This window comes from Pholis gunnellus, assembly GCF_910591455.1.
Source record: "Pholis gunnellus genome assembly, chromosome: 15".
Classification (NCBI taxonomy): domain Eukaryota; kingdom Metazoa; phylum Chordata; class Actinopteri; order Perciformes; family Pholidae; genus Pholis; species Pholis gunnellus.
Window position 1 is genome coordinate 13,857,930 of NC_136542.1, and position 23,237 is coordinate 13,881,166.

The 23,237-nt window shown below is 43.5% G+C and overlaps 1 protein-coding gene across 1 annotated transcript; it reads right to left on the minus strand.

Annotated features, from left to right (window-relative positions):
• Positions 1 to 1,342: 1,342 nt before the first annotated feature.
• Positions 1,343 to 13,993, minus strand: bmf1 (BCL2 modifying factor 1). The gene is made up of 4 exons (XM_079174406.1): positions 13,882 to 13,993; positions 11,690 to 11,886; positions 10,789 to 10,994; positions 1,343 to 5,969 (listed from the first exon to the last, which is right to left on the minus strand). Exons 2-4 carry the CDS (start codon positions 11,859 to 11,861, stop codon positions 5,853 to 5,855), a joined length of 495 nt encoding a protein of 164 aa, XP_079030532.1. The 5' UTR covers positions 11,862 to 11,886; positions 13,882 to 13,993; the 3' UTR covers positions 1,343 to 5,852.
• Between the last annotated feature and the right edge of the window lie 9,244 nt (positions 13,994 to 23,237).

A 23,237-nucleotide genomic window follows, 5' to 3' on the forward strand; every position in this document is an offset into this window, starting at 1 on the left:
TTAAAGTGCTGAGCGTAGAGGAGGGGCTCGTAGGAGCCCGTAGGAGCCATGAAGGCGAGGTAAACAGCAAAGGAGACAGGGGACATCTTTGGCACAGTGTTTCAATTTAGGATATCTTTTTTTTTTTTAAACAATCCCCTCTGCAGAGATGACACCCCGGGTCTAGTCACATGATTCCTATATGTTTTGACAGTTGTATAAATAGCACTGTTAATTAGCTCCTATTAAGGCTTGAAATTCCTACACTTAAAACACCTAAGACACAGGATTAAGAGGGGAGCACTGAACAGTTGTGTACTCTAAACCAACCGTGACTGGGGCAGGAGCTGTTGTTCTGTTTCAACCACATCCTCTGACACACTCTTGTCATTGTGTGCATGTGTTTGTGTCTGGGGGGGGGGCCGCAGACAAGGGAGCTTTTTTGCAGCGAGTGGCCAAACAGGTGAGTCAGGTGTCGGCACAGCGTGAAACCGTACCTGGCATGCATGACAATGGAAGTGCCACGCGTCAGCCCCGAGGGAGGTGACTGTAAGTTGTCTGGAATAAAAGAGCAACACGGTGTGATTTTAAGCACGCTGTAACATAAGCATGTTTATATTAGATTTAGAATAAAGTATCATCCATAGAAATTAAAACAATATGCCTTTTTTAAAACACTTTGAGGAGAATGCACTTTTGCTCACCACACAAACCAGAAATACACACTAAACTTTCACGATTGTATGTGTCGAGAGCAATCAATCACTCCCGTGCCTGGAGGGCATCCATGCTGCAGTGTAACTAATCTGCAGGGTTGGCCTTCACCTTTCAGGAGGCGACAGTGTGAGGTACTCATTTGCTCTTTACATAGGCTCATTCAGTTGTCATGCAACACTTGGTTGTATGTGCGTAGAGTGCAGACAGCGGTTATTAGAAAGGGTTGGAGGCCCCCAGTGCTCCCACTAATTTAATGACCTAACAGCAGGAGGGATGTGATGGGCATGGTCTCTGTCAAACGCCTGGCCAGCTTCAAACACCTGGCTAGCCTCAGACACTTGGCTAATCCATCAGCGGCTTACTTTCACAATATAACTCCTTAAACTAAAAGCTTGGGCTTAAGAGAGAAGGGAGCATCAGAATTCAGTTCCAGTTAAGAGAAAAACCAGTTTTCAGTTGTGAAAGACTGGACTTATTGAAGATTTTGCATGTCTATAACTTGTATAACTCATCTGATTTTGCTATTGTACTTTAGCCATCAATCTCCTGCTTTTCTTACACATTAAGTGTTTTTTTTCCCTTAAGAAGAGCATTAGTAGCATGGTGTTATTTGTTCCTGTAAAGACATAAACTTAATGCAACTTGACACCTTCAATAAAATTTTATTGAAAAAAAGTACCAATAAACAACAAGAAATCCAGAAAAAAGATTTGTTGAGCAAAGCTCCATATGTACAGCATATTGCACTACAGAACAAATTGTCTTTACTTCCATATTATATCAACAACCAAAAAAAATATATATAAACACAAAAATGAGTGCACAGCAGAGTCTCGAAAACACACAGTCAATGTTTACAAAAATGCTACATTTTCGCTGGGTCTCATTTTCTTGGTTTACAGAGAGTGTGTGATAATCAAGACTTCGTTGAAACTGAGCAGTTAAAGGCATATTCCAGGGTTTTTAGAAATACATGTACACTTTATCTGTTCTTTAAAGACGGGCAAATATTCCATAGCTCTAAGCTCATGAGCCAAGGTAACCAGAACCATGAATTATTTTGGTTTGCTTGGTTTTGTTTTTACACCACGGTGAGTTGTGCAAGGAATGTTGCAAGTTCATTTTTATATAAAAAAATGCCCTTGATCTCATGGACTTCAAGAAGGATCCTACTCGTATTAAAAATTATTTTACAAGCAATGACCTGTCCTTATAAAAGCACACCCTTTTTCTTAAGAAAATACATTTTAAAAAGTTAAGAAAGACCACGAAGAAGAAATATTATCGTTAAAAAAAAAAAATCAAAATCAAAACCTTCCTCGAAAACTTCAAATTTATATAAAGTGGACTACAAAATTCAAGACACTGACGGTTTCCATAAAATACATGTCCCACTCTAGGGATTCTCCACACTCACATTTAACAGTGAGTGCAGCTTGGGAACCTCATTCTAATAAAATGATACAGGGCACCACGGTGGCTTGTTTCCCTTTCAAATAAATCAAACAGGCCATCAATCCGAGCCTACTTGTTGAATGCACAGGTATACATCTGACACATGGCAAGATTAGCCCAAGAGAACAATCCAGAGTATATAATAGACATTAACACACAACAGATAAGGGACCCATGGGATCTACAGAAACAAAGTACTTTCCAGTGCATGTTGATTACAACACAATGATTTAAGAATTGAACACACAAACAAACGCCTAGTGACTTAATATGAAGTCAACCTTTTTATGTGTGTTTTGAAGCATCTCTAATGTCATGTGTATCATTAGCAATGGGTGGGATGGGTAATGACTCATTAATTACAAAGGAAAGGGCATATCCTGTTGAAAGGTTAAACTGCATAGAAACTGCTGCTTTTCTAAACCACGTTTTTGTGAATGTACCCATGATGACTGGGGAATCGGGTGGTGGAAGATGATGAAAAAGGTCTGAATTGGTTGGGCCCTTCCCTGGAAAATCACAACCTTATAAGAGAAATACTCTGCCCCAAAATCAGTTTCCCCCTAGGCTTGAAAGGTAAGGTTTGTAGTTTTCTTCTTCGTGAAGCGCAGCAGCTGTGCTCATGGTGAATTCATGTTGGTTTCAATGTATTCCAATGGCAGCAACAGTTACACTTTGGACATATGGATGAATATACTATAATATACTATAATATATTCCTCGACACAATATTGTCCTCCTCACCCTCCTCACAGCTGTGAATGATGGAACTTGCACTGCGGAAACATGAACCAACATGAATTCTTACTGACCATCGCCGTTGTTCTTCATAAAAAGCCAAACTACAAACGTCTTAGAACCTACAGGAGATGAGCAATACTCAAAAAAAGTTAAATTTGAGTTGAGCATCACGTAAAGCAATGTCAGGTCAAATGAAGGCCAAAACAAAAAAGAAAAAAACAGGAAGTAATTGCACACACGGGTGTATACAGTAGAAATGGGCAAATATACATAAATAAGAAGGGAAAAATATAAATTACTAAGAAAAATGAACCGATGATGAATAATAGCCAAGTAGTAAAGGAGTAGCACAAAGAGGAAGTCAAGAGCCAATGGTGAGACGGGGCGCTACAGGGACTGGCTCAGCGTTCAGGATCCGCAGGAAACTATAACCACAACCACATTCAGTGCACCTCACACACCTTACTACTACATGCTCAGTAGCCCCCGTCACCACCACAGCCAGCCTCAGTCTCCTCAGTCAAACTGTACCTTTATGTGTTTGTGCTGAGAAAATTGGCCAGGAGGATTTTTATTTTTTTTATCTGAAATGAAAATGAAAGACTTGACAACACCTCGACCGGTACCGTCATAAATAAATGGGTGAAAACGCTGCTCTCCTTCTAACCATGTAACAGATTCTCAAGGTTACCAGTAGCCCACAAAGTCTGTCCCTGAGAAATCTTTAAGAGAATGAGAGGAAACCCTAATTATGCAGTGATAAACTTGACACATCGTAAGGAGCAAGTAATTACAGACCCCTGATATGTACTGCTCCTTGGGTCCACAAGTTGGCTTGGGTTCAGCAATGGAAAATATAACAAACAGCATCTTCAACAGTGTCTTTTAAACATATTCATATTTCAACAATAATTACAGTCTTTCTCATGTTTGTCCTTTTTGTCAGCTGAGTGGTTATATGTACTAAAAATGTCCCAAAATCTGGATCGGAGCACCAAAGACGATACAAGATCACCCAACAGAATACAAAATGATGTAAAACCCGATAAAAGTAGCCTGAGACGATCTGTTTCACAGATTGATTATGCAGTATTGTTTGGTGTTCCTGAAAACACACTGTGAAAAGAAACGATAAACCAGGATAGAAACCTTTTGCCTGCGGCTCTATTGTGACTCTAGTGTAGCCTGAAACATTCTAGAATCCAATCCAAATCCCAGACTGCAACTAGTCCGGCCTCAACATTGATTATTTGTCTTGGACATAAGAGTGAATACATCTGAAATGGTGCGGCGAGAAAACAAGCCATAAGTGAAAACCTTCGTACAAGACAGAGGTTAGCGTGGTAACAATCTGAACTCTTGAAGGGTGTACGGCTAGTGCAAAAACAGTGGATCCACAGCTCCACTTCAAGGGCATGGAGGTCTGAAAACAATCACATGAAAAGAACACATGGAAAACAAAAGGGAGAACTTGAGTGTGGGAACAACGGAGGAATGGGTATCTGGTCTTCTCACTGAAACTCTTGAATAAAATCATCACGGTGGCCCTCGGACAAATTGTTTTAGTTGCTATTCAGGTAAAGAATACTTAAATTTGTTGTAATTTAGTGCACAGGTGCTCGACCTCTAAAAACACATGCAAAAGTCAGCACCACCTCACGTTAATCTCAATATCTTTTCATGGCTCCTTTAAAGTTTCTTTCCCAGGCCTTCTTCAGTGTGCTCCATCTCAGACAACATCCAGCCGCCCAGTAGATTAAGGAGGTTATAGGCATGAGATCAACTGCCGTAACTTATAATGTAATAATAAAGTATTGTAGTAATACTACTGATAATGATATAATATACAATAAGGGAGTTGCATAATCAGTAACTTGAAATAATCAGTAACAGTAGTAATAAGTCATATACAGTATAATATGTCAATAAAAAGGATCTCTTCATATGTTTGGGTTTAGCCTAAAAGATTTGTGTTGTATAGATTCAGTTTACTCCACTGTTGACTGAGCACTTTCTGCTGTCATTCAAAAATAATACTTATTAAGTCCAATTCACTTTTTTCTTGAAATTTGTAACCAGTATGAATTATCCCAATAACAGCTTGTAAGCTGTTGCTACGTTTGCTGGCATGTTTGACCCGTCACTGATGTTCAGTGCTGCAAACTCCACCCGGATACTTCCTGAGTCATCACATTGTTCTTACATGTAGCACGCGACTGAAGAAAGGCTTTGCCTTTAAAACATCTGTGCATATTAAAAAAAAAAGATATCTAGATTACAAGTTAAGGTGAGCAGACTTTTTCATGTGCAGAAACTTTGTTCCCAGTATTTTGAATGATACCGAGGGATCACGTTCAAACGTAATACCATACCAAAGAAAGCGGAGGAGTAAGAAAACAACAAAAACAGAAAGAAAAATCAAGAAATCAAGAAAAGATAAATGTTCCATTGAGGTGAGGTGCAAAATGCTTTGTTCTGAGAAGTTGCCTCTTTGGAAATTAGTAAATCAACTTGTCTGGTCACCTGGGAAACTTCAGAAAATTAAACCTCACACCACATGTCCTTCCATTTCCTAACCATCTCCTCTCGCCTCATCTCAACATTGCTCAATACTCATTCGGCAGAAGACATTGAATAAGGCATTCCCGGGGTCTGTGGAGGTCATTAAAGATGGATACATGTTGAAGTGCAAAAAATTGAACAAGAACAATGTACTGTACAAAACTACTACACCACACGTATACCAAAATATGAACATTTTCCTTGTCGAGGAATCTCGGGAGCATCATGGCATCTTCTTGGAAAGAAAAAAACTCACGACCTTGTATAAAAGTTGGTTGTCTCCGTCCCGCGGTGACCTTTTTGTCTCCTTTCTTTTCTCCCCCAAAACAGACCCGTGTTAGATTTGACAGTGCCATTAGGAGTCCAGTTCCTCAGAGAGACGGGGAGACCCCCCCCCCTCACCTCCGTCCTGCTCCACCTCCTCCAGCAATGAAGCCCCTGTCAAACAGAAGGCTGAGCAGAGCTGCGGCCAGGCGCCACCACATCCGCCCCTGGTTCCTTTGGTTTCGATGATACTGAAGCAACAAATGAAGACAAATCATACAAGTTAGTGCGCTCTACTGAAAATAAATGACACAAGCCTTTACTAGAAATAGTCACTTTAAGGTTTTTCAGCGTGAGCTTTAGTCTGTGTTGCCTGTGATGTGTGATGATTGACAGTGAACACAGTGAAAAGGGAAAAGAGGGTAAGACAAAACCAAACACCGGAACAAACGCCGATATTTTCACAACAGTCTGCTTCTGTCCCCAACAATACTTATTAGAGAGGCCTCCCTTTGTGTTTGGGATCCCTACAGAGTCCGGGCTGCCCAACAGACATTCCGAGCCATAAACACATCCATCATACGGTCACACTTTTTCCTAATCTTCCTGGCGGAGATCAGCAGCCAGCGGTTTAGGAGGAGACTCTCTCTCTCGAGTTTGCGAGCCAATTGGATTGTGTGCGATTAGGGGGGGGATAATGCTATCTCTGCCATTGAGAAGCTGAGATAAGATAATTGCACCGAATGGGATTAGAGAGGCAGGGAGCTCTCTGGGAAACACGTATCTGCACGAGAGAGGTACAGTAGACCAACGGCTCATCTGCAGACGAAAGGCAGACTCCACCACGCCTGATAATGCTGCAGCTATTTTCAGACCACGAGAGTTGTAAACTGAGGGAGACTTGAGATTATACTTTTTGATGACAATGCACAAAAGCCTAAATATCTAAAAGCTAGGGATTAGATACCCATATTGACATGGCTGTTAGGGTGGTGTCCAAACATTGACCTGGTTAGCAGCCAAGAACTGCCATTGTGATAAGCCTTTGCTCTTATCAACTCGTGGCGAACATTGCAGGGTGTTGCATAAGCTTTGCCAGGTTACAACCAGCATGTGTGCACAATACTCACTACTACTCGCTTCTTGTTCAGAAGAACAAATGGGAGTCTTGCTAAAACCAGTTCTCTGTTTTATGACATACCTAAATCTTGCCTGGGGATATTTTTACAAGGACATAATAATAGCATAATGTCTGCTTCATATACACACAGTTAATATTTACATGCAGCACAGGGCGGATGGGCTGGCAGCCAGCATGGCTCCACTTGGCACGTCTTTAAAAGTCTGAACTACATTTCACGAGAGACGACAGTCGGTTACAACTGTGGGATCAAAGAAGAGGACGGCACAATGACTGTATGTTTATTGTACGTCAATATGTGCAACGCTAAATGGAGACATTAGAGAGTAAAAGTTGCGAGTGTAAAATGAGTCAGCTGATGGATTTATCATGCGACAAAGCTTGAGTATTTACCTGAAGCTACATGAGAAGCCATTACTCTTTTTAAACAGAAACAGAATGTTCCTGTGACCTCTTGCCCTCCATTCTACCAAGCTGAGAGAGACGCCCACACAAACGGAAGAAAAGAGAGAGAGAGAATGAGCGAAAGAGGTGTGCACAGGCCTGTCGCAACTTAGTCATGAGTCACGCCACCAACTGTCAAAATGAGACTCGTGCTCTAAATTTGGCCCACGATAGTGGCGGAGTCCAGCCAGATGCTCGGTGTCATCACTCTGACACTGGCCTGATGTGCTTTATCGGTGTCCCGTGTGGGCTGTCTGTCAAGCCAGCCGCTCAGAAGCTCTGCCTTATCTGCTGAGCAAACAGCCCGGGCTCTGGATTAGTCACATCAGGGAGGAGGCAAGGAGCCACGGAAAAATACAAAGAGCAGTGGTATTGGATAATGGAGGGTGGCACAAATGGACATCGCTGTGAACAAACATCATCACAGAAGAATGGATGAAAAGTAAATATCTAAGGCTAGCTGCGTATGTTTTTATTTCCAGTGCAACTCCACTCCTACACCCCTTCCCCCCCCCCCCCCCCCCCCCCCCCCCCTCTACAAGTGCTGAAAGGAGAGAGTGCTGTGTCCTCACCAGAACAGTGAGGAGATAAAGCCACAAACACTGCTGCATGTGAGCAGACAGACACACACACACACACACACACACACGCACGCACGCACAGGCGATATTCAACCCAGCTTTCAACACCTCCTATCGAAAGCACAGGGAGTCGTCTCTCTTAAAAAAACATGGGGATGAAACCTAACGCTGCTCCTTGCCCTGCGCAGACTGGAGCAGTCTTCCTGCCATTGTGACCGTCATTATTGCCTTGTCTCAAATGGCGGGCCGGCTAATGTCAGCCATTCTCTGGGGACCTCGGCGTCCCCTCCAGCCCTCTCTGGCTGAGGAGCAATTTATCTGTCAGCATCCACCAGCACTCCTTCGATACCTAATCCCTCATTTCGCCAGGGGCCACTCAAAGCCACATTGCTCCCAAATCCATCAAGAGGATGGCAGTCAAAGGCACTTGGCTGGCTCAGGGACAAGTGTCTGCACTGAATAACTGCAATCCCCGACTGACAGGAGCAGACAGGAATGAGCCCTGACAAAACAGTGACACAGTGGAGTGAGAGTGTTTTTTTTTTTTTTTTGTACTGACCGTCAGACCGTGTGATAGCGAGAAGTGAGAGACGGCAAAATGCTGAAAAACAAGTATGGGGTGTGTTCATGCATGAACATGTACACACGCACGGCACGATACATCTAATTGCACAACCAGAGCTAGAAATAGCAATTATAGGCTGCAGTAGAATCACATATCTAAAACCACACATCAGTGTTTGGGTTGTAAAAACATCCCTGAGCAACAGCCAGCCACACCGACTCTGAGCACCTATCACTGGCAGAAGCGTTTTATGCTCCACCTTAGGTGTAAACAATAGTCACACGAAAATCTTCTCATTATTTGTTATTCCCTATCACAATACCAGTGTTTCTTTGTCCCGTCTCTTTTAGCTTCAAGATGTGACTTCGCACGGCCGTTCTCACTCTGACTGTCCTCTCTGCCGTTTACTCAACCAGTAAAAAAACAGCACAAGCCACTTCCTCATCCCCTGCCACCATTGTGCGTCAGTAGAGCCCAGCCGCGCACACGCACGCACACGCACACACGCACGCACACACACACACATTGCAGCAATCCTGTAACCCTGTCTGACTGTCTGGTTGTCTGTTTGCGTTTTGTCAGTCTCACAATACGTGAGTCATGCTGAGCTGCAGGGGTGTATAAATAACTTGATAAGTGCATGAGAAAATTTGAAATTGTCTTTCACTTCACAGTATGAAGTAAAAAAAAAACATAATTATATTATGTGCAGGTCAGGGAGGGTCTCATTTCCCCGAAAGGGAGTTTTTTAAGACAACTGAAGATGGTTGTTACTTGATCATTTGCGGTTCATTTCCAAACCTCCTTTGCTCATATACATGCTTATGCCATCATTATATCATTATGGAGCCTACCCCCCCCCCTCTCTATGGCGGCGTAGACCTCTTATTTGGGTGTCTCCTGTGGCCGCCTCTTGCCGAGGGAAGGGGCTGACTGGTGACTCCCTGGAACCACAGCTGTCCCCCTGGGGGCTCACGCGCTGAGCTTCGGGTTACAACATGTTTACCTCCTCCCGCCACTTCTGCTTTTTCCTGGACGTAGCGGCATGTGTGGATGCGTGCGTCTGAATATGAACGTGTCAGTAGGTATGTGTGTTGGACTGTTGTGCAACTAGAAACTCTGCAGAAAATCTCCTAAGGGTTTGTGTATATTTTTTGATGTTGCAGCCAATTGAAACATCAGTGTGCGTCACGGGTGTACAACACTCCCAAAGCAAAGCAACTCAATGCAGCACATAAACTCAGTGGACAGTGTCACCCTGACCACAATGCAATGTGTTATTTGAGGCCAGGCATCCTCCATGCCACTTGCCTCCACAGCACACTGAGGAAACAGGAGAAAAGGGAGAAAGAGAGAGAGAGAGAAATAACAGGAAGAGGAGGCAGGGGGAGAGCCTGGGGTTGGAGAGGTGGGGGAAGGGCTGTCCTTGTCCAGCAATGTTTCTGGCTTGAGGGTAGGGAGGGGAGGAGGGGGGGGGGGGTGGCGCTGGGCTCTGTAACTTCTGCATGTGCGCTGTCTCTCCAAAACAAACACGGAGCAAACACAATAAAAGAGAGCAAACTTTTGTCCCACCAGAAACCTTGGTCAGGTCATCAGGGGATCCACGTGTGTTTAAAAAAAGCAAACCTGTGTGAATGTTGTCGTTAATGTGTGGACGGCTTTAGTCAGACTAAAACTGACAGCTTTGTGGATTGTCCATGTAAGAGCCTTGTAAGTTACTGATATAATGAGCCATAATCAGTACAAAGTATAACATGAAGCTTCAGTTGACAGGTCCACACTAAACAGATCACATTTAAAGTTGGCAGACTAAGTCCAAAGTTATAGTAACAATAAAGGAAAGTCTCTGCTCCACCTTCTAATGTGTTCATATTAAGTATTTAGCTTCTTAAGTGGCTTATTTGACAAATTAAATTTCCTCCTGCATAAGAAATAAGGTGTGACATGTTTCACTATTTATTTACTACCACATGTTGGAATGAAAGGACCGTCAGAGTGTGATTTGCATAATGGTGTTTCCTTCTGGCTTTGTTGCATTTGTTTTGCCGGCACAGCTTGAGTCTCCTATCTAGGTGCTATTCAAATAACAGGGAACGGTTAGTTTGCCTGGTGGCAGTCACAGGGAGCAATCTATTAAACAAATGTAAAAAGTCTCACGCTAAAAACACTTCTACTTTAGGATGGTCTGCACGCAACACTTCATGAATGGCACTAAGGGGAGATTCTGTTACTGCTTGGGGATAGTAGTGGCCAGTTGCACTTGTTTACTGCCATCAAACTTCAGGCCTGTCTTTTGAGTTGTTTTTTAATAGTCAGCAGGATGCACATTTCCTCCTCACCAGTTGTAGGTGTTGCCGGTGAAACTGGTCTCCTATCAGCTGGAGTTTCTGGCCAATGCATGCCTCCACACTGCGGGCCACAGGTTGTTGCTGCTGCGGTAGCTGCTCCATCCCGTTTTGCTCCCCTTCACTTTCTTGCCGCCTCGCTTCCTGATCCCCAACAAGCTCAAAGTTTGCCGGGAAGTGCAATCGAAAACCTGCGTTGCCTGTTGAGTGTCAAGGCTGAGACTCATTATTTTGTCAACAACCGCATAAAGATGTAAACACAGCAATGACACCTGACAGGGTGTTTTTTTTACTGAGGTTATGTCTATGCCAAAGATGCGACAGGTACAAAGCGCAGCCAAGTATTGTTGAACGTGTCTTTGACCAATCAGATCGCTTGGCTTTAACCACAACTTTCCCAGCTGTTTTTTTTTTTTTTTTTGTAATCAAACACTGTGAGTAATTTAAGTGTTTCATAAGTCACTCACACACACGCACACACAACAAACTCACATGACTCAGTTTTTTTTTTAGGTCAGTCAGTTGTTATGGAGCTACTTCGGAATGATTACTTGTATATGGCTGCCAACGTAACGTTGCTGTCACTGATAATCACTTCTCAGTGCAGTCGCTGCTTACGCAGGTAAGCACTTCTGTCACGTCACGTCAGTCGCACTGCCAGTCTGGCGCCTTTTGAATAGCAAAGCAGCTGGGTACACTCCATACACACCATAAAAGCCACTGTGATCACGACTATCAGGCGCCAGTGCGGCAACATTGTTGCCCTGTTTCTCACAGTGAGTCTCACATTATAGTTTTGTGCTCCAGTTTTATAACACTGGTTATCACGCACAGGGCAATGTTCCCTTTTTTTCTCTCCTCTTTTTTTTGAAACACGGTACGTCATCGGCCTCACCGTAGAAGAGTGGTCTGGGCTCCTCTGCGACTCCACAGGGCAGCATGCCGTTGTTGGGTGCCAGGGCAGGGCCGGGTGTCTGTGTGCCCCGGTCTTCACACTTTATCTCCCTGAATGCGGTGCGCCAGCAATTGGGGTCCGGCTCAAACACATCGTCCTCCTCATCCTCCATGCGAGGGCGCTATAAGATGCGCGGCCTTAAAAAGCGACGGGGGGGGGCAGAGACAAGAGAGATTACAGCTACAGCTGAGTGAACAACATTTGTATATGAATCAAAGTTCATCCAAGTTCAATCCACTAATGATGGTAGTAACGTTGGAGGATTCCACATTTGTCCTAATGAGATGATCTCAGGCACATTCATCATGCGTTCGCTCCTCCTAAGCATTCCTTGTTATTATAGACAACCTGGTTTGTAATGAGCGCCTTCAAATCAATAAAACCACATTGGACATGGACAAGTAAGGGAAGAGAGGGGGAAAAGAACCCGATCTGCCTTCACTTGTGGCAAAGAGCTCGGTGCTTATTTAGACAAATGGCTCTGTTCATCTGAGTGATGAAACCACACAATCCACTGCGGTTAGGAGGCTCGGTTGAGCCACATCTACATACATGCGAGTCAGGCTGACAAGGTTAAATGAGAGGTAGAATCCCTCTTGTCTGTGCTAAGCAGCCCTTTGGACAGGAGCTTGTCTTCTTAAATAACCACCATGATTGCTTGCTTATAGTAATGATATCAGGCACTTTTATAGCAAACAATTGCAGATATCGGTGCTCAGTACACGTATAAATAACTTTGATTTACACAATGTGTACATTTCATGACAGGAATAAATAAAAAAAAGCATGATTATGAATATTTAAAGGAACTCTACCACAGTGTGGCGAGAATCCCAAGGAGCACTTGGGAAATCTCTCCAGTGACAACGATGCTCTGCACTCAACCTTGACTCTTACAGTGGGGTCACAAGAGTTATCAAAATACGGGTGAAATTCAAGTTGCCTCAACAGTGAGCCCCCGAGTCACAATGGAGCTGTAATACAGGGTTAGACTACTACCACACTTCCAAATTAGGGTCCACAGCGAAACTGTAATGACAGTCCTTGAGGAAAATCCTGAACCACTCTCCCTACCCTGGTCTGTCAGCCTGCCAGCCCCCCGGGAAGGAGTTCTCATTTCTTCACCCAACATAAGCAGATTGGCCCGTCTCTGAGCATGCCCGAGACCTCACGATGTATACTGTGTGCGTTCACAATAAACCCTGTGTGTAAAACCGCTTAATGCTTTGTTTCGACAAACACAGGGTAAGAACATGGAAGGCTCAGGAAAACAAAAAACAAAAAAAACCCCGAGGCTCAACTTTCCAGCTTTCTGCGGCGCTCTACTGTCCAGACTGTGTGTTTGTGTCAGACAGTGGCTCCCCCTGCTGCAGACTGAATAACCCGAACAAAAGAAAGGGGGGGGGGGGGGGGGGGGGGGGGTATCGGCGGGCAGCTCTGTTATTGACAGTTTCCATCTACTGGTATCAAAAGACTCGCATCACACCATTTCTACTCTCTGTAACCTTTTGTACAATAATGACAAGTCAGCTCCTCAACCTTATAGCGTGCCGGTATCTCGCGACAATAAACCAAAAAAAAAGTAAAGCATAAACATAAAATGATGTCGAAAATTATTATTTTTTTTATGCGAAAATACATTTGCCGTGATTTAAATTAAATGGAAGAAAAAAAAACAATAGAAATGTCTAATAAATGTCTAGTATACACGTCTAAAATATGTAATTACATGTTCACACGCGTAACTGATATTCATCTAGAGGACGGCTGTCACTACACGTCCATACACACTGAAACACGACAGAGACACAAACCTGCAGTCTGAAGTCCATTCACCGACTAAACTCTGTAAACCGGGAAAGCCGGTATAATTCAAATCTCCGTTGTGTGAACGAATGTCAGAGTAACACCGAAACCTTCGTTTAGTTGGATTCCTTTGGCATTTCTAGACAATAATGTACACCTTAACTGTCGAAACGCATCTGTTGCGGCTCTTTCAACGTCAACAGCGACACGTTGTTTGTTGCTTCTTCCTGAGGACGCGGATGTTCCTTAATGTTGACGCTCGTGCCGACTAGCTGGTGTAATGTGTGTGCAGGAGAGGACGTTTCGACATGGGTTCAGGCGCTTACCACGGAGATGGGCTTCGTTGTAAAGGCTGTCTTGTACTCGGGAGAAAGGAAAAAAAAAAGGACACGGGTTCAATATCCTGGCATGCAAGTGGGTTTAGTCCGTATCACCTCCACGACAACTTCCATTCTGTGAGGAAAAGTGCAGCGAGCCGATTTCATTTCGCCGACGTCAGCTCCAAACTGACTCCGCCGCCGGGGCGTGGTGCTGAAAGTTGGTAAATAAACCCTCCTTCAAAACGCGAGTGTGTCTGTTGTCCAACTACCAACTATATACGTCTCAGCCGAGGAGGAGCATGCCCCTTTAAGGGTGATTTACGACGCCGTAGCCAATCGTGGAGTTTGTTTTTGTCCCGCCTTCTCCAGCGCGTATTCAGACACGTGGACGGGAAATTCCCCGTAGCACGAGACCGCTTTCACTCTACTACCGCGCTCATCTGTTCAGTGAAGTGCTTTACATGCGCATTGACAATAAGAATAAACTGTAAAGGAACTATTAAGGATCCGATTTCTTCCATCCATCTATCCATCTATAAATCTATAAATAAATCCATATCTGACTGTTGCAACTTGATGAATATATTGTAGGTCTGTTAACTGACAAACTGTAGATTTTCCTACTGTATTACGCATTGCCCAAGTGCCCATTTACATTTCAAATTTCACATTTAGCTGTCCTAGATCTTGATCAGTATAATTAGGCACCTGTAGAAGAGAACACGTGTGTGTGTAAGTGGTTTGTGTCACAAAAAAACTAACATCTTTTTGCCAAAGATCAGCCATGACACCATAAGTTGGGTCTTAAAACAATCATCACAAGAGGCTTTATGTTAACCAGCCAATATAACAACAAACATTACAGATATATGAACAATCCTTTATTTTCTAGGTGATTTCAATCAGTTCATGTCGTGACAGTTATCCATGCTGAGCTGATGCAGGTGCTGGTGATCTCCCCCCCTCCCCCTCAGGGCTATTACTGATCAATAAACCTCCGGACAGCTGTAGCTGACCCTCAGCATTCTCTCACAGAGCATCTCCCTGCCCCCACCTCCCATTCCTCGCTCCCTGTCCCTCAGCTGTGATCATCCCACCACTGGGCTGCGTGAGAAGTCACGGGTCTCTGCCTCCTCTGTCCTGCCTGAATCGAATAGACCTTTAGGTTCAGACTTTGTCCCACCTGCGGCCTCTCCAAAGAGGTGGGGGTTCACTGTGGAAGAGGGGATTGTTTTTCTCGCTCACTGTGATATTGGAGACTTGATCACTTCCTGCATGAGTGACCACTGTAAACAACAAAAGGCTCAAAGATGTGGGAGCATTAGTTGCAGCTTCCTTTTGTGCTCCAGCCAAACAAAGGAGACCCCTCCCTACTTAACAGACTTTCAAGAAAAAAACAGCTGTAATTACTATAGAGACAGTCACAGTCCTTGTAACGACAGGTCATTGTCATAGACACAGTACGCAGGTTAAACTGTCCCAGTGCAGAGAGATGTAAGTTGTGAAAAAAACATAATCACAAGTCAGATAACCTTAGTGAGGTAATTTTTTACTAAGCGTTTGACTAGTTCATTACTTGAAAGTCCTGAAATGAAATATTAATGAAAAACCTAAGTGTATAGTATTGATGCCAGTACATATATCTTAAGAAAACAAACCTAAGTCTTTCATTAACATGCATTAGTCTGTGATGTATTAGCATTTGGGAGTAGCTGCAGAAATCATTGAGGCCATAAGGCAGCTCTCAGCGGGACACATAGACAGGCCTCTATAACATAAATAATAAATATGGATGAATTCACTGCTGCTCATACCACTCTCCAAGAACATGAATTTCACATCCAGCACATTGTTGACTTAACTAATTGAGCCATGTCTATCAGTATGTGGATTATGGCTTTGTGTTGATGAAAGACATGTCTCAAAGTCTTTGAAGTGCTCACCCGCAAATTGCGTTTGTAAACTTAACCCAGGCAAAACTCTCACTGAAATCAGGATACATTGACAGCATGCAGTGCCAAAAATCTGTCTCTTTCTCTATTGCTAAACAATGTTGTCATTGACTTGTGTTTGCATTGTGGAAAGCAACCGTTCATAAATACGTTCTAATAGACGCCTGAGAACCCTGGGAGAAAAAAGACTGCCATCAGTTTATGTTACACCAGAAAAGCTATTTCTGAAGAGCAATGCATGCACACCCGATCACACTAGCAGGAGAATGCATGCACACACCCGTGCACGCAAACACACACACATGGCTGCTCAATCACATGCCCTACTTCCTCTGTATCCTCAAAAGCCAATTTTTCCCTCTTGATATCTCATCCTACATATGCATGTGCACACGCCTCTATCACAAACACACACTGCCTGTCTCCCACCAAAACATTCTCCGGCATGTGAATCCTGCCTGGAAACTATAAAAAGGAGGGATTTAATTTGCTCCAACTGAACATATTCCATGGCAACCACATCCTGACTGCAAGCCAGTTGGATGAGGCGTATGCGGCACACTGACCCAATGACAGAGATCATACTGAAGCAGTGACCTGAAAACAAAAGGAGGCTTGCTTCTCTGCCCTCTCTGGCACTCCTCATGTCAACTAAAGAAACCCCAAAGACATCACTGAAATTCAGATAGTATTTAAGAGACTTTCCCCCCTGAAACAGGACAACATGAGGATCGGGATCAGCAAAATCTAGTGTCTCAAACTGTGAGGTTAAGAATGCAATTTCCTTTCTCTTTTTCTAACAATGTGTATTGTAAATACTAGTACAACCCAGATGAGGAGAAATAGTCCCTTTACAAAAATGTGCTTTTACTCTACCAGTTGCTTTATACGTTTTATTATAACTGATTTGTATCTGTTACAGTAGATAACACAACAGTCACATGTGACAGCTAAATAAAGGGAAGACAAATGGTGAAAGTGTGTTTATTTTCTGTCAGCCTACAAACCCCTAAAAGTCCTCTCGGGTGAAGGCTGATTGAATAATGCAGTAGGCGTGGAGAGGTGGAGTGGGGTAATTTTGTGCTTGAACCCAACCTCTTTGAGAAATTGCGAAGGTGAGGCTAGTTATGAGAGCAATGACACCTGATCTGACCGCCGTAACTGAGAGCGCTGACACAAACGGCCACCTTTGAAAGGGCTGTCTGGGATTCATACATCCCCGTCTGGCTGTAGACTACTGGCTAAACCTCCCGCTCTCAAAGTGACTCACATACAAAGATCTTTGTTGTTGTGGGGAACATCTCACACACTTAACATAACTCATTCGCGAGAGAAATATAGACTGATGAAGCCAAATGTGTTTGGTGCAAAGGTATCCAAATGCTGTGCGTTTAGGATCCCTCAGTGAATGAGGTCATCACATCAGTTACTTACTGTGAGGAACATCCTGCTCCTTTGTGTTTCCAGTAGTCTAGATGATGAAGACACCGTCACTCCGACATTTCCCGTAAAACATAGAGTTGGCAATATTCTGTGTTTTTCTTTTTGTCTACAAATCCCATGATAAGACCAAAACCAACGATGAAGTGTCTCTGCACTGAGTGACATGTACTGTAGTTTATTTTGAGTAAATACCACATACGTACAACAAATACACGCCTGAAGATAGTCCCCAACAAATGTGCTGTTTACTCCTGTTTTAGTAATGTTTGCTGAAGTCTACAGTGCCCAGCTGTTTATGGAAATATCTCGCCTTATATTTAATATACAAAGTGCATTTTTAAAGATTTATGTCTTCAGTAAATGGGCTTGGGGTTGAGTGCCACGGTCAAGGCTGGAAAGTCTTGAATCTTCTTAACAGAGAATATATAGAATATATAGAATTTTGCCATCCTTATCCTTTAATGCAGCCGTTTGGTTTAAAATTAATTGTGTAACATAGTTTGTTTTAACTTAATCCGACAAATTATTTATTGGCATTAAATGTGGGCATGACTGAAATAACAGAGAATTATTTGTTGTAGGTTGGTTGACTGTTTAACCTTTGAAGGCGTGTCGGCTGACCCCTGTGATGATGCTAACCCCAGTCACCATGTCAGTGCACCGCTGTCTGTATCTCAGACATGTTTATGTCATTTCCTCCATTAATCTCAGCGCACTGAGGCTCTCCTGTGTGGGAAAAGAAGAAAACTGAACTAGTGTGGTACGTGTAACTGCTCTACATACGCTGACCCTTCGCTGAACCAACCACCATTTGATCTCCACTGCAGGCATTGTAGCATAGCCCTGCATGGTACGTTGTAGTTTGTGGAGACACATTGAAGTCCAGCAATCCGCAGACTGCAGGTTATACTTTCATGTCAAGCGAGAAGAATCAATTGAAAGGCCTGTCTTCAAGTTTCTCCAATATTTTGCCCGCCGGCTACTCGTAGGCAGCAGTGTTCTCGAAAACTCTGGGCTTCACTTAATGAGACTGACTGCTGTGTCAAGCTGTTCTGCTCACTCTTTGGAGAATACGAGGGTGTATGTGTGGCAGCAGCAGCAGCAGCAACACTCGCACACGAACATGCACACAGTGGATAAGATTGGATAACTGTGTGGGAGAGCTGACCAGTTATCCAGCCTCCACAGAGGCACCCTGTTTAATCTGCTCCACACATTAAAGCCACGGCACCTCAAAGCAGGCATGTCCTACCAGCTGTGGACATGACTCCGTCTCTCTCTCTGAAGTGAGGCAGCACAGTGGCGTCCACAGCCGTGCTGCAGAGACGCATAGGATGGAGAGTTGGAGACTGCTCACCATGAATGAGTCAATCTCACACCAGGGTTATGACAATCCAAAGAGCCCTCAAAACCCAACACAGCCCTTCAAGCGCGCACAAAGGGCTTTTCTCCAGCATTAAAGGCGTCACACTGGTCCTTCAACGCTTTGAAATGCTGATATTGTTTTCGACAGGAGTTTCGTCATGCTTTCAACATGAAATCCCCAGAGGTGATAATAAAAAGACATCAAATAAATGTCACAAAAGGCTTAATATTTAATCATTGTTTATCATTAAACAATTTAAATAAAGCCGATTACCATCGGTGTCCTGGCTTTTTAGAACAGAACAGAACCACCACAGCTGTATCAGGATTTATTTATTTGCAAGTTAATTAACTGTGGATGGCTCAAAGGCTGGCCTGCTGCTGCGTGGAGGTCCAGCTTAGAGGCCTGCAAGCAGTGTGTGGAAAAAACAACATTAATGGCATCTATCATCAGCTACTAATTATGCTGCCTGTGGGCCCCGACTGGATCCGGTTTCAGCTTTGGGCTCCAGCCACCAAACACTTAGCATTCATATTTAATCACACCTCATTATCCACCGACAATGTAGGAAGGAGACATAGACCTTACCTTACCTATGCCAGACAGACATGGTCAACATACAGACAGAATAGAAAATGTCACACGTACACAAGCGGCCACCTGCAAATACAAATAGCGGCGATGCATAAGCCCCCCCCCCCCCCCCCCCCCCCGCACCTCTTCAATGGGCGTTTGGAAATAGGTCTCCGCTCTTGAAGTGACTCAACCTCTTTGATGAGAGGTAGCACCCCGATTCTGTGCTTTCTCAGCAAGTTGGTCCTTTCATGTGAGATCCTTTTCTTTTCAGCGTTTTCTGGTTCAAAGAGGAGCTAAAGCAAACAGAGGCTAATCCTTTATCCTCACAACAACTGCTGGCGTGTTGCTGGGTTATCAGCTTAGAGTCATCATGATGTCACACTCTTCAGGTGTAAGTAGTCTGATGTTGGACATCAAATATGACTTTGGTCTGCCCAGGACACCTGCCCTTGTTATTGTCATGCAGGTGAAACGGTATACACCGAGTCATGCTCTTCACTTATCATGCAACGTAGACAGTTTCACGATAAGCAATCAGTGTCATGTTTTTCTTGTGATTTGGCTGTCTGTGTGTGTGTGTGTGTTTTCACTTGTCTATCAAGTGTTCTTTATGTGATTGTATTTGCACAAGTAAAATAGCCATCAGTGTGAGTTAGCAGCCAAGACTTGATGTGCTTCGGCAAGTCCTTTCAGGAGCCGGTCTGTGCAATTTGTACTTAACACTGGGGTGGATAATTATCCAGCCCTTGTTCGTCCAGTTCTAGGACTCTAGCCAGCTGAAACCGGAGATGCTCCTGAAAGATGCAGGAGCTATTAAACAAAAAACACTGCAATATCTTGTTTCTGTGAGCTGTGAATCAACACATGGATCTAATACCCTGTGACTGATTTCTCCCTGTATGATTTTATAATTCCGGGAGTGAAAATTAAGCACTGATTATCCTAAACCCATACAAAGAATGGGCCAATATGGACTCAGCATTGAAACAATAGACTGAAACTATAAAGTGACAACTGCAATTCACAGATTCCTACATTAGTACTTGGTTTTATTTTAGGTATTTAATGACATGTCTTTTGTGAATATTTTGGAAAAACAGACGTCATGTTTTTCACTAACATCTGTGGCTTTTGTATGTCAGTTACATGTCCCCGGAGACATGTCATGTTTCCCCTCCTCCTCACATTGTATCACATGGACACTCCACAGTTTCATGCAATCCTGAGGCCTCACTATTCTTGGTTCAGAGCCTACTCGAGGTTGTAGAAGAGTAAACAAAACATTTAAGAGTCATTTGACCCCATGTGATGACAAGTAATCATTGTGTGACCTCAGACACTGCCGTCTCTCATTTCTCATCACAGACAGGAGGCCAAGAGAGAAAGTCATCAACAGGCACGTACACTTACCCCCCCTCAAACTCCCTAAAGGATGCTCAAAGGAACGTATGAATACATTGAAGCGCAAAACCACAAGTACAGAACTATCACAAAAACAGACATTAGGCACTCATCGAGATAGAGTCCTCTTTCATCTGATCCAGGTTTTGTTTTTATCCATTTCTACCATTTTCTAATAATATTTTTTTTAAATCAAACTGAACTTCTCGTTGAAAAGCATGTAACGGAATATGGGGAAGGTGTCACAAGCTATAGCCCTGAATTATTTATTCAAGTAAAGCAGCCTGATAGAAAATCAATCATTCGATCCCGATCTGATACACAGTCTGCTGAAATATTAGCTGTGGGCAAACATCGTATATCAGCCTATGAATGCTCCTTAATGTATATTCCATTAAAAATGTACACTCTGGTCGGAGTGTGTGTCAAGAATGCGCATGTATGTATGTGTGTGTGTGTGGGTGCGGAGAAGACGGTGTGTGTTCGAGTAGGGTGGGGTCACTCCGTCCACCGTCTCGTTTCGGTCTGGAGGAGTGACGGCTAGTCATCGGGGCAGCCAGTAGACGGGAGGGGGTCACATGGGTCTGGTGACCTCCAGGCAGCGTTACGCGAACCCCCTCATGGACCGCGATGAAGTCAGATTGCCTAATCCTCGGAAAACAAAAGTGCTGTCAGTCAGGCTGGACAAGTCGTCAACAACAGCAGCACCAGCCTGGGATAATTTCACCATGCGAGCCGGGGCCCTCGGCGTGCAAGCAGTCGCCCACTTATGGGATATTGATGATGGAAAGACCCCTGGCTTTTACACTACTACTGCTAATGGTCTCTAAGTGTTCACTAGTGAAAATGTATTTTCTGCTCGGTTAAATAGGATATGCTCATTATGACTACTCTCCGTGTTTTATTGTGAGTGCTTTTGACAATTGGTCTCCGAGTGTCGAATAACAATCGATGCCTGGCCTTCAAAGCTGCGTATGGGACTTACATGTATGAAATGTATTTAGGTGGGGGAGTGTCTGGTAGAATAAACAAAGAAGTCCCGTGTTTGCCAATATGGACGGATTATAGAAATCTCCTGAAATTATAATCCAACTCACGTGTAGGGCGGTGCCTGTCATTCTCTCAATACCCTTGAACACTTTTCCCCATTGCGCACGTGGGACTAATGCGCCTTTTGTTTTGTGCTTATTGTGTGGGTAGGTTGTTGTTGGTCTGATAACAAGACAATCCCAGTGCATCAAATACAAAATATGAATAGTCTCATTCTTTTCTGTTAACAAGAGAAATATCATATTTGATTCATTCTTTTTTATTTTTTGAGTTTATTGTGGATTTGATTGTACTTAGTTGATATTCTTTACTGTTTAATATTTATATTACTTGTCGCTCTTGTTTTTTACCATGTATCTTGTGTGCTGCTGTGGTCCTGTAAATGTCCCCACTGCGGGACTAATAAAGGATTATCTTATCTTATCTTATCTTATCTGGTCTACAGTTGTTTGTTACTCTGGCGATAAGCATCTCCAGTGAGCCATAATGCGCATTATGAATGAGATCATCATCCGCTGTAATGTTCAGCCAGAACAAGGAGAGCAAACAATTTCTTTTGGTGGAACAACCCTTTTTCTACTGAGCACAGGCTCTTCTTCCACTTCAGATGATGTCATTCCAACAGCTTTGTTATTCTCTGTGAATATTTAACCCAGATAAGCGGGCGCTCAGGCAGGATGAGCCATCGAAGAAGTGGAGGGATGCAAAGAGATGTGATAGCGAGAGTGAGCTGGACCGGCGCTTGACCACATGCCAGGAGTATGAGGTGACCGGGTGTTGACTGCCCCACGAGGAATCCCTTTGATGGCGCTCCTATCTGCCCAGCGATCAATACGTAGTAGCGTGCTGATAAAAGAACACGGCACACATCAAAGCGTGCGTCGGCCACCATGAGGGGGATAAGTAATAAGATGTCAATTATTAATGGAGGGGAAGGGTCCCCTTTCAAGTGGGAGAGAATTTAGATAATGAAAATCAAACAAAATCCATTTTTTATAAATAACATCCTCAAGGTATTTAAATGCTTTAAAATTCTTACCTTATCCATGTATAACTGAAGCTTTTGTTGCGTGCAGTGGATGCTGAAATCCAGATTGTTTTGAAAAGATGCATTGTTGCATCAACAAAAGATGTAACATTCCTGCAACCTTCAGACAACACCGTTCCACAGATGTGAGTTTAGACCTGTACCCTTCACCTCCACATAACCCCGCATATGTCCCCGCAAACTATGGATGCACAGATCCATATTCCCATGCACCTGAACTCTCCACACCTCTCTGTGGCTCTTGATCAATGTTGTCCTCCTAGAGCGGCTTTGTTCTTTATTGTTTTGATTCAGGTGGCCAAAAAAAAAGTTTTTTTTGTTTTTTTTGGGATCGGTTTGAAACTCATGTCTTTTGATTCAGCTTGTCAGCGGCTATGATTTATTGATCAGAAGGCTCTTGATAATCAGGGAAAAAGATAGATTGGCGCTACACTGAGGACCTCTCCACTGTTATTCGACAATGTAAAGCCTTGTGTTATAACCCTCAATGTGGCTGGAATGTTAAATATTCATGGCAGAAGACTCC

Bases quoted from the DNA above. Each gene is read 5' to 3' on its own strand.
- bmf1 (XM_079174406.1), bottom strand. From the start codon at position 11,861: ATGGAGGATGAGGAGGACGATGTGTTTGAGCCGGACCCCAATTGCTGG. The intron at 10,995-11,689 runs GTGAGGCCGATG...GACACTCAACAG, and splicing joins GCCCAGACCACTCTTCTACG to GCAACGCAGGTTTTCGATTG. The intron at 5,970-10,788 runs GTGAGGAGGAAA...TTGTTGCTTCAG, and splicing joins ACCGGCAACACCTACAACTG to TATCATCGAAACCAAAGGAA.